This window comes from Nicotiana tabacum, chromosome 18 (genome assembly GCF_000715075.1).
Source record: "Nicotiana tabacum cultivar K326 chromosome 18, ASM71507v2, whole genome shotgun sequence".
Taxonomy (NCBI): Eukaryota; Viridiplantae; Streptophyta; class Magnoliopsida; order Solanales; family Solanaceae; genus Nicotiana; species Nicotiana tabacum.
In genome coordinates this window covers 21,611,706-21,623,976 of record NC_134097.1, presented here as the reverse complement: position 1 = coordinate 21,623,976, position 12,271 = coordinate 21,611,706, and the positions used below count along the sequence as shown (strand labels likewise).

Below are 12,271 nucleotides of genomic sequence, written 5' to 3'. Positions count from 1 at the left end.
TCCAGTTTTTTTAAAGCATTTCGTTTTATTTTCAGTTTTCAGTTTTGTTTTAAAAGAAAAATATTTTCGTATTTTTAAAAAACTGAAAAAATGAAAGAATTTTTTTTCAAAAACGAAAATATTTATTTCAGTTTTTAAAAAACGAAAATATTTTATTAATTTTTTTTTTCTGTTTTTACAACTTTTTTTCAATTTTTACAAAAACAATGCTTTAAAAAAACTGAAAAAAAATATTTTTTTTGTAGAAACTGAATTGCTTTTTGTAAAAACTGAAAGAAAAAAAAAACTTTACTAAATTAGTGGACTACTGGTGCATTAGTTTAAAAAAACGAAAATATTTTGTAAATTTTTTTTTTAAGTTTTACAAAAAGAATAATAATTATTTTTAATTCAGCATTGACCTAACGGTCAAAGGGCATAAGTAAACCAAAAAGGTGGATGGAGGGATATTTTTAAACCAACAGGTGGATGAAGGGTATTTTTAAACTTTTTCCAATAGTTTAGGAGCATTTTGAACCCTCTTCCGTAAGTTTATCAAAAAGTTCTTTAAAAGTATTCAACATCTGAAATATTTCCACTTGTTTTAATAAAAATTGTATTCTCTCTGTATGGATTTACATATTTCAATATTTTGGTCATGAACTTGGACGTACATATTCAACCAAAAAAAAAACTAATTTATTACTCTAAACAATTTACATGTGACTCTATTTCAGATATAGCCTTATATCTTAAAATTCAACACGTGATCTACATAACAAAAATACTGCAGGATATTAGAGCGAGTTATCGCAGCTTTCTAAAATAAACAAGTAAACCTCCTACATAATGGAAACAATTAACTTACATTTTAACTATTACAGTTTGTTTTGTCTTGTTTATTTAGTTATAGAAACTACGAATAATTTTTGTTACATATTGTAGTTGAGAATGGCTTGATTTGAAAGGTGTATCTGCAACTGAATTATATCAAAATGATCTGCACAGTAATTTACTCGCAGAGGTATACTATACATAAATCAAATCACAACTTTTTAGCATACTTGGCGTTTGGGCACAATAATATTTTTGAACATCCTTAATACATCCATAATTGCACGGTCTATTTGATTCTTTTTCATTCTAAAATTTTTTCTAATAAAATAACTCTTAAGCTTAAAATTTATGTAAAAATAAACAACTAATCTTAAAAGTAATTTTTTAACTAAAAGTTATTTCTTAAATAATTTTTTTAATTTAAAAGTCAAGCTGTACAAAAATTTCTTCAACAAAAGCTCTCTGCAAACTACAAATCCTCTCGACTCTCTTTCCTTTGGTTTTATGCTTACATTAGTAAAAAATTTAATGTTGTCCTTTTGTTATTTTAGTTTTGATTTAAAAAATTATAGGTCTATTAAAAAAAAGTTATTGTTTAGCTAAAAATTGCGTAATTTGATTTACAAAAATTTGATAGACCATTCATCAACAAAAAAAAAATTCATGACTTGTTTAAAGTTTGAACATCCTTGACAGAATTCCAGTTACGCTACTGCTTCAAGCTATCCTATTGTGAAGCGAAATTACAATTTGGTTAAAGTTTGATATAAAATGTTATTATAAGATCCCTTAAATCGATGAAGCAATCGAAGCTAAGGGTTATCGCTTCATGCGTGAAGTCATTTATAAAGAGCACGTTATATAATATAGTAGATTTTTTCTAATTTCCCATGTCATATGGAATAAATAAAGTAAGTCTAAAGTAGAACGATGGAAAAGTCATTGATAACTAAAGAAAAAGGGTTTTCATCGTACGCAATTTCTTTTAGAAATTTAAATAAAAATATAATAGTAAGTTTGGAGCAGCAAATAAAATTTCCTTCAAAGAACTATATTAGTCTAATTCTAAGAATTTAAGTTAATGAGAAATTTTGAAACAAAAGGATAGTGTCTCTAGCAAACGCAAGATCCTCTGTTGTGGGTCAATTCTATTAAAATTAGTTAATTGGTTTAATATTATTAAAATGAAGTAGTTGAATTAGAAGATAGGCCAGTTTTATTATTAGTCGATAAACTAGAGTCGTAACAACCAAAAATATCTAAAATAAACGAAGCTGTTATAAAGAGGTTTGACTGTATAATGATCAGGTTGTTATCGAGTTTCTGAAATGTTTTTCATATTTGTAATCCGAAATATTTATTTACAAAATTGTCGCTCCAATTATCTTCAAATCTGTATATTTGGTGTAACTTTTCAATTTTCAGCAATCAGCAATTGGAAACTTTAAATTCAATATTTTCTTTTCCAAACACTCTTAGCATTTTTTTTTTTTTTTTTTGGTTTCTCATCCGGTGTCCGGTACTCACATTAGAACCCGACTAAATCCGAATTCGCGACGGAAAATCCCACATTGGGGTTTTTTTTTTGGGGGGGGGGGGAGATAAAGCGCTCCCTAACAAAGGCGGCTCCATATCTAGAGACCCGAACCCGAGAATGAAGGAGTACTTACCACTCCACCCCAACCCTTGTTGGTGCAATTTTAATATAACGGCCAAATGCTTGTATGTGCAAACAGAACAAGAATAAATCACGAGAGCTGAGATTATATCCGGAACAACAGAATCTTGGTGTCTTGTTCTCCATTTATTTTTATGCTCATTATCCATTTTATTTCTTTCAGAAGGAAAATCCTAAGCTTTACATAGTCCATTCGGACTCAAGCTCAGCAATGAAAGCTTATATTGAAAAAGAAAATGGAAATGAAAATTACTTATGTATGTTTTCATTGCCAATAAGCCATTCTTTAACTCGCTTTGGCAAAATGTCAGAATACACATCTTAGGTATTGCCGAGGAGCTGATAACAAGTTTCAAGACAAGGACAATATTGTATGGACTTAAAAGCATAATAAAACTGCAATGCAGTAAAAATACCATATATTTTCCGGGAGGTGATTTAGAGGGGAGTAAAGTAATAACCTGCTGGCTGTCCCATTCCAGCGTTTTGTGGCATTCCAAAAGGCGTTCCGTAGTATCCTGAAGTAGTTCCAGCAAGTTTGGACAAACCCATCTGGCCTTGCATCCCGTTGCTCGCATATTGCTGCCACAACTGTTGTTCCTGCGTTAGCAACTGCTGTTTCCTCTCCAATTCCGCCATTTGGACGTATGAAGGAGGTGGCACAGAAAGTGAAGCAGCAAATGGATCTTGATTCCCTACTGGTTGGATTGTTCCATCAGGGGCAGGCAACGCGAGCATAGGTTTAGACCTGTTGCCTGGTCCAGGCAATGCCACGCTGCTGGCACTCCCACCAGTTACCTGAGTATTGCTCACGTGCTGCCTCACAGTCCCCTGATCGTACATCCCGTTTAATAAAAGTGAATCAAAACCACCTGCTAAATCAGCCTTTTGCTTTGACAAATTACTGGCAGTTTCTACCAATGCCAACTCCCAATCAGCTTTGCCAATCTCAGCAGCTGGTGTCTGCCAAGCTGAAGTTACTTGTCCGGCCTCACCATCAGATGGGAATGCTTCCCACGAGTCATTTCCATTGGCTACCGGCCCAGAAAACAGAGCTAACGCCATTTTATTACCCTCGCCATCAGCTGTCACTCCATCATCCTTCAAATTAACCAAGTCCTCGGCTACCCGCTGAGTATCTGGCCTTTGCTGAGGTCCAGGTTGAGAAGGAGGAGGGGTGTAAATGTAATTCTCTGGCGGTGGAAGAGCTTTAATTTCATTCATATCTGGTTGTTTCTCCTCTTCAGCTGCTAATGAGCTCTCCGCCCTATTTATCTCGGGGCTCCTTGGCCTATTTGCTCTCTCTCTCAAGAAACCCTCAAGCGTGCCCAAAAGCTTATCAGTGATGATTTGCACCTCCGGGAACTCGGATGACCTTGCAATCCCAACATCCTTGCACCAATTGTAAATCCCCACAAGTTCATCAATCATCTTTGCAGCATTAACATAAGCATCAAACGCCTTGACGCAATCGGCATACTCCATCTCTGCGAACCGATCCAACAAAAACTGTAATACCTCACAAATATCAGCATAAAGCTTGAAGCTCTCCTTCACAAGTGAATATAACGCCACCAGCACCATCCTACTATTTTTTGCTGCCCCGGTTGGTCTACAAGCCAAGAACCTATCAAGAAGCTGAAGCAATTGATTCAACCTCTCTAAAACCCGCTCGGGCTTCATTTCTCTGACCGGTGTCACACCGTTTTTCTCTCCCCTTCCAGCGGACTCATCAAACTCGCTATAGGACCTCTCTCCCCTATCCATCCCATAACCATCTTCAAACCTCTTTTTGATATCAACGTCATTCAACTTCCTATCATAGACGGTAAACTCAAGCTTCTGATCCAAGTAAAAGGCGTAAGTCCTAACAAATCCAGAATGATCCCATGAGTTAGAGTGAGCTTCATCACGAAAATCGGACATATTCAAGACCCTCATCCCCCTCCGACTTGCATACATGATCTCTTGCCCGAGTACAGGATCTCCATCAGTTAACAGCCTATGCACAAGCATTAAGGCCTTCAATGCCACAACCCAATCGTGGGTTTTACTCAACCTCTTCGACACAGCAAAAACAAAAGCACTCACATATCCTCTAGAATGGGACGTCAAGTGCAAAATCTCCCTAATATATTTCTCATCTGCTGGCTCATTATCATGAGTGGTTGCTTTCACCACCAATACTTCGAGGTCTGGCGCAACATTGCCGGCCACTTTAGCTAGGCTTATACTAGTTTGATCTTTCACTGCCCCAATTGCCTTCCTAATACTTGGAGCCATCACCAATTATATTACAGGTCCTGATCCAGTAACTTGGTATCTTTGATCACCTTTCACAAAAACCAATAAAAAAACAAAATTCAAGTTCTTTTATTCCAATTTTATTTTTTGCCTTTCTGTTATTCAAATTGATTACAACTAGAATGAAAAATATATACTCCACCTGTCACAAAAAGGTTGAAGAGGTTCGGAGTTCCAGGGTCAAATCTTCTAAAGTAAATTCAGAAAAGTACTACAAATCACAACTTCTACAATTAAAAATATTCAGAAACGAACCCCCCTTGTTGAAAAATTACACTATGTAAATAGCGGAAAAATGAATTTTTCAGTTACAATAAACTGTTGAATCCCCTAAACATAACGGCAAATTCTAAACAAAGGGGATTCAAATATTCGTTTACGTTCAAATCCAAAGTGTCACATTCTAATATTTTTTAAATCCCCTTTGTATAAATTTTTGGCTCCGTTACCGTATTCAGAGAGTACTTATAAAAAAAATTCCGAGTGTATGAAAAAGTTATTTGATTTCCCATGTTGTAATACTGTCATATAAAACAGAACATAGGAATTATCTAACATATAAAAAATTAAAAAGATGGATAATCTAAAAATAAGAACTCTTTTTTTTTATAAGTAATATTAAGAACTTTAAACCCTTTTGTCAGTTTGTTATTAACAATTTGAATAGATCAGAGTCAAAGCCGGCAATGATGAAATTTTCAAGATCTTTTAGTGAAATATCAACAAACATATACACGTGACTATTACTATACAACGATCAAAAAAAGGCTTAAACTCAATCGTAAAACTAAAACCAATCAATACCCATATGAAATTACATTGAAAAGTGAGAGATAGGGGCAAAAAATTCATACCCTTTTAAGAATTTCACCGAATTTGATTTGATCGAAGCTGAAAATTGAAGTGATCGGCGGAAAATCCTATATATAGCCAGTCGAACAAAAAGTGTACTGAAAATACATAGTAAATAGATATAAAGGGAAAAGTGAGAAAAGATACAAAAGAGGGGAAGAAGAGAAAGAAAACGCGTAGAGAGAAAGGAAAGAGTAGTCGTAGTAGTAGTAGTAATGGCTTTAAACTGAGAGAGTCGACTCTATTCTGTAGACTTGTAGTTAGCGTATTCTTTGTATGTATACATTGGTGCGTTTTGTGGGTGTTTTTACGTTTTCCTCCTTCTTTTTCATTTAAATTCATTTTTCAAATGTTTTGGTGCGACCTTTTCTTGCAACCCTATATTTCTATATTGAAGGTGATCGAGACTAAAATAAAGGAAAACTTGGGAGTGCCTAAAAGAAATTGAGAGTCTATATATATATATATATATATATATTGAGAAGAGGAGCCTTGGCGCAATGGTAAAGTTGTCTTTGTGTGACCTATAGTTCACGGGTTCGAGCAGCGAAATGAAATCAGTCGTTGATGCTTGCATTAAGGTAGATTGCCTACATCTATCACATCTCATGAGATGTCCTTTTGTGGACCATGCGTGAATGCAGGAAGCTTTGTACACCAGACTGCCTTTATTTAATGTGTGTGTTGGGTACAAGAAAAGTAATTTTTCAAAAAATAGGTTATTTTTAAAATATTACGTAAATATTTAGATTAAATTAGTAGTATGAAGTTAAGAGTTTGGATAATTGCGAAGGAAGATGATATCTGCCCAAACACACAGATAAAAAGGTAATTATCTGTATATTTATAAGAAAGTATAATTAGTAATATAAATTTTTTGTTACATTATTGGTGAATATAAGTTAACTTTTATATTAAGAACAACATTTTCCCCTCCCAACTACATAAAACACACGATAATATATAATATCCTATAGTCATCAATTCCTAAATATATGGATTACAATTTATTATATTGGAGCTGAAATAATGATCTCTTAGCCATTAAGCTATCCTCTTGAATATTAGTACGGAAATTCATCAAAAAGAATTTCAAAAAAAAGGGCCAAAGGGGATAAGGCCTTTGTAATTTGTGGCTTATTATTAAAAGGATTGTGAGGTTTCAAAAAAGTTGTAGTTTTCTTTTTGAAAATTCAACTTTGTATTTTTATTGTTTTTAATTTTGTTTGTGTTTTTCTTTGCTTGGAATGAGGAAAAAGACGAGAATAAACCTTAAAGGACTGGTTTCCCTATAAAATCTGGAATTTAGTGTTTGTTTCATTAACATGTTCTAGTTTGTTGTATGGAATATTATGGCGACTAAGAATCTTCCGTGCAATTAAAAATAATTTTTTTAACAGTTCTTTTTTCATTTACTTTTTGCTTTATAATTGGATACTATACCTTTTCAAGTTAATCAAATCACACTGGTGATTTGGTATGTCATAGAATTTCTTTTTATCTTTTATAAACTTATCTCAATCAGAATATTGACCTTTTATTTTTAAATTGCTTTGGCTGTTGAATATGTTTGTACACTTATTTTTATTATGTGCCGCTTGTCAATACTTAAGGTTAAGGGAGTGCATAGCTAATCTAATTGAGTAATTTAATCCTAATAGTTGTAAATTAAAATAAAAATAAATATCACTTAATCATGATTAATTGAGAAATTAGTACGTATGTCTTTTATTATTAGATTGATGCAAAGACCATTTGCTGGTAAAAAATAATCGCGGTGAACTCCCTTCCCCTATTATTTATGTATGTAATTGAAGATGTTAATGAATTTTTTTTATAAAAAAAAACAGACTACATATATACAAACTCAAAACGTAAATAAAACAGAGAATTAAATAAATGAGTTGGTTATTTCCTGGAAGTACTAATTTATACCAGTATATTCCATATCAAGTAAGATGGCACCCTTTTAGTTTGGTTTTAATTGCCAATTTATTTTGGTTTCTCTTGGTGACAACGCTTTGTGCTCGACTAATTCTAATTCGGACCAGATAAAGCTTATTATTTGCCAATTTATTCAAACATATGACTTAAATAATTTGATTGTACAAATCTCTCAAATTGTGAGACTACATAAGGCATATGCACAAATTAGAAAAGAAAACGTAAAATTAAGTGTAGATTCATGAATTTAAATTAATTGTCTCTATCTTGCAATATAATTTACTTAGATTGCAAATGAAGCATAATTTGCAAGTGGGATATTTTCATTGTTTTTAAATCAAGTGCATTATTATTTGCACAAGAAAGCACCATCATTAATCCATTCCTTTTCTAAGGCTTGTGTTAGTGGGGAAAACTCAATTAGTTCAGGACACTTCACTAGGTATTTATAAAGTTTTTGACTTTTATTGTTCAAACATGCCTTTATGATAACAATGGGATTTTATATTTTATTTTTGCTCTTTCTATTTAACTATGGAAGGGGTAATTTTCATACAGGGATGAAAGGTATTTTTCATAGAAATATTTTTCCTGAAAAATATTTTTTGATGTTAGCTAGGTGAGTTAAAAATATTTTTCAGATAAGATACACATTAATAATTAATAATAACATTAGTAAATTGGATAGTAATAAAACTTTTGATTAGTAAATATTAATAATAAGAAAAATAATTTTTTTTTCAAAGTCCATCATCAAGATGGAGGAGTTAGGCATGACTCCAACCTGTATATTTCAAAAATAACAATTTTTTTTTTTGGTAATTAAACTTTATTTTCACGTAAATATATACAAGTGTTTGGACATGCAACCCCAAACTTAGTAACATCTCTTCCTCACTGACTACTCTAAGGATAATAGTTGAGCTTTTGTAAACTTTATTTTCACGTAAATATATACAAGTGTTTTGACATGCAGCCCCAAACTTAGTAACATCTCTCCCTCACTGACTACTCTAAGGATAATAGTTGAGCTTTTGTAAACTATTCCTCAATCTACTATGACTATGGCCTATACAATGAATATCTATAACTATTTATCTAGTAATATCTTCACTGCTTCTTTTAATCTTCTGAAAAATCCTTCTATTTCTTTCCAGCCATATGTAATACATTGCTCCAGTCATACTCAGCCCGTTCAGCATGGTTTTGGATCCGTTGCATTTCACCTGTTCTACTGCCCATTTGATCTCCTCATCCCATCCTTTTGGTTCTCGACCGAAACCCATCCAATTTAATGTTCTTCTCCAAACATCTTCTGAGAAAGAACAAGTAAAGAAGATATGGTTGTGACTTTCCATCTCATGCTCACATAATGGACATTTTGGACTTACTTGCATCCCCCATCTAGTCAATCTATCTTTTGTATATAAACTCCCCTGCATTGCAAGATACATAATAAATTTCCATTTTGGATAGCTTCTATTATTGCATAGCAATCGACTCCAGCTCACCTTTAGAAATACCCCTCTTAGTTGCTTGTACATTCCTCTAATGGAAAATGAATCAGTTTGCATTATGCTGATACCCAATTTTTTCCTATATACTTTTCAATATGAAAAATACTTTCAAAATAGCATATATATGCATATATAAGTATGTCCAAATGTTTTATTATTTTTTCTTAATTTTTAAAGGTTTTTAAATCAATTTATTTCTCTATTTTATCCATAAAATCCCAATAATAATTTCCAAAATTATCATTTTTAGTGATTCATTTATTGTAATTTTACATTTATGTTAAAATATAGCCAAGATAATTTTTGCATATTTTTACAAATTTATTTAGCATTTTTAAGGGTAAATTGCACACAATTGCAATGTTAGCCATTTTAAGGTTTAATTATGTTTTATACACATAGAATTGGATCCTGTATTTTTTAATTGTTAGTTATGTACTATAAATCATTTTAGCCCTTTAAATTAGTTTTCAGAAATTATTTATTATTTTTTATAAATTAAAATGGGAAAACTGGCTATTTAAATAACAACTCCTTTTGTATTTCAATTCTAGCCCAAACTGGACCCCAATTTTCCAGCCCAAATTTTAATTTAAACCCGACCCACACCCTTTAAATCCTACCCAAAACCGGATCCCCACCTACCCCATTCAATCTGGACCGTTGATCATTCAGATCAACGGTCCCCAACTCCCCTTCCTAAATTAAATAAAACGACCCCCAAACCCTTTCATTCCTCACTCAACCGACTCCCATTGATCTCTCTCTATCTCTGGTTCTCTCTAGAACCTTCCCCTCTCCCCTCCTCTCCGATGAACTTCACCCACTTTCTCCGGCCATCTCCTTGCTTGAATCTATGGTGGTCTCACCACCTACCAGCCTTATGGCTCCCTCTTGAACGTATGTCACCATTTTGAGGCTTTCAAGTGAACCAGAGGTGGTTCACTCGCCTCCCATGGTTTCCCATGCCATTTTCCGGTCATCCATGGTCGTTCGAGTAAGATCCGTGACTTTTCTGGCTAGATCGGTAACTTTTCGAAGTTTTCTCACTTTTTTTGGGTTTCCCAAAACCCTAACTTTAAAGACTTTCCGATTTTCTTTCAGATCTATCTTAGATTTTTGAATGTTATGAATCTCTTGGTGTTTTTCTCAAAGGTTTTTTCCGATTTTTTCGAAGTGACTCTCCGTCTTCAAAATTAGGGTTTTTAACCTCTTTTAAAAGACTTTTCTTCTGATTTTCAGTGTTGTCTTATGATTTACTATGTTTAAACGAGTTGTTTATGTTTTCTTCTACCTGGTTCATCATGTTGAAAACCCTAAGTATTTTTGGTTTTTATCCGGGGTTCTGGAACTGTCTTTGTTCATTTTGTATGTATGCTTGTTTCGATTGAGCTCTTTATGGTTAGATCCTTTTCTTTGTTTAACTTGACTGATTCTGAGTTCTTACCGTTTCTAACTCAATTTTATTAAAACCCTAATTTCTTAAAGATTTTCTTCACTTGTTAATGTGAGTTTTAAAGACTTCTTTTACTCGTTTCTATGTGTTGGCCTGATCTCCTTTGCTTGTTACTATGTGTTAGGCTGGTTTCTTCATTTTGGTTCTATGTGTTAGCTATGACTACTCGACTTTGTTGATTACCATTCTTCGAATAGTCCTTAGCCCACTCATGTCACTTCTGTATGTTCGTGTTCATCTAGTTTGCTCCTTTTTGTCAATATGTTTGACCCTACATGTCTGATACGCCTGTTCATTCTTTTCTATTTATATGTCGAAGTGCAGAATCATGACTCCTTCTTATTTGATATTGATTTCCTTAAGTTACGACTAATTGCAAAAAGTTTCTTATAAATCCTTAAGTTTACTCGTTTTGTTTAAATTGACTGATTCCCTTCCTTTTTTACACCCGCTGAATCCTTTTCCAAAGTTGAGTACATTTTGTACTTAGACTCAATTGTATACTCTATTATTTTACTATCCTTTATATGGTTAGAAATCATTTTTTCTCAAACCGATTCCTTTCCTTAATTAACCCTGTTAATATCCGTTTGAGCAGTAATCCCTTGATTAAACGGAAGTACTTGTGTTAATTGATTCTGATTGTGATCGTTTCCATGTAGGTATTGAAACTTTACTTATTGCCTTATTTCTCACATGTTTTCAAAACTATAAATACCCTGCACCCCTCTTTTCCAAAGACACTAACACTTTTCTGAACACACACTCATACTCAAAGTATTCTCTCTTGCTACTTGTACTGTGGCCTGTTTTCAAAGTCCTGCTACCTGTCTTTACTATAGTTTTTCTCTGAACTGGTATGTTCTGGTTAATTTTCAGCATCAACAACACTATGTTTACTTAATACTTTTGCATTCTTGTCTGCCTACTGCTTATATCTAATTCAGTACCTTATTTTAGCATGTTGTAATTTCTTTCTTCCTATTCTGAATCTGTGTATTATGTATCCTAAACACCTACCCCAATGTGTTAGATATTGATGATTTATTTGAGGCATGACAGTATTGAGCATTGGTTTCCATGACTCAAACTTGATCCTTGGGATCATAACCTTTATGTTTCTCTAGTATTGTGTGTTCTGGTAAGCTTATAGGCATTCCAACATCTCCCATTGTCGTGCATGCCCCAAAAACTAACCCTTGCCTAAGTACATAGGCTTTTCGCAATTCCCAACCCCTGAACCCCTTTTATGAAGTTATCAATGCTGTAACTATTTCCCTTTCCCTCTCTTTTATTCCTTCAGCCCTTAGAACTCTGTTACTGCACTTCCACTCTCTCTTAGACTTAAGTTCTCCCCCCCTCTTATGAGCCTTGCCTTGGGACCCATGAGCTCCCTCTAAACTTGGATACATGAGGGATGGCACTTCCACACTGCACTTGTCCCTATTTTGGTTATGAAACTTGGGTGTGAGCACTGCCTAGGGTCCTATTGAGGCCCTTAGGGAACTCTGACACATTCAGGTTTGAGAAAGGCTTTGGATCAGCGGTCTTTAAGTTGGTTTATCTCATAACTCAGTGAGGAAGTCAGAATCAGGCTTCCTCTAGTTGTACTTTTCTTTGAATTTTTTGTTGTAATTTATTATTCCGGTTTTTACTAAGTTATAACAAACCGTTAGGGGATGGCTAGTGAAAAAGGTGGGCCAA

General features: G+C 33.6%; 1 protein-coding gene across 1 annotated transcript; it reads right to left on the bottom strand.

Moving 5' to 3' along the window:
- Window positions 1-2,732: 2,732 nt before the first annotated feature.
- On the bottom strand, window positions 2,733-5,953 carry LOC107788165 (putative clathrin assembly protein At4g32285). Its single transcript, XM_016609820.2, has 2 exons — window positions 5,653-5,953; window positions 2,733-4,827 (listed from the first exon to the last, which is right to left on the bottom strand). Exon 2 carries the CDS (start codon window positions 4,775-4,777, stop codon window positions 2,933-2,935), a length of 1,845 nt encoding a protein of 614 aa, XP_016465306.1. The 5' UTR covers window positions 4,778-4,827; window positions 5,653-5,953; the 3' UTR covers window positions 2,733-2,932.
- Between the last annotated feature and the right edge of the window lie 6,318 nt (window positions 5,954-12,271).

Bases quoted from the DNA above. Each gene is read 5' to 3' on its own strand.
- LOC107788165 (XM_016609820.2), bottom strand. From the start codon at position 4,777: ATGGCTCCAAGTATTAGGAAGGCAATTGGGGCAGTGAAAGATCAAACT.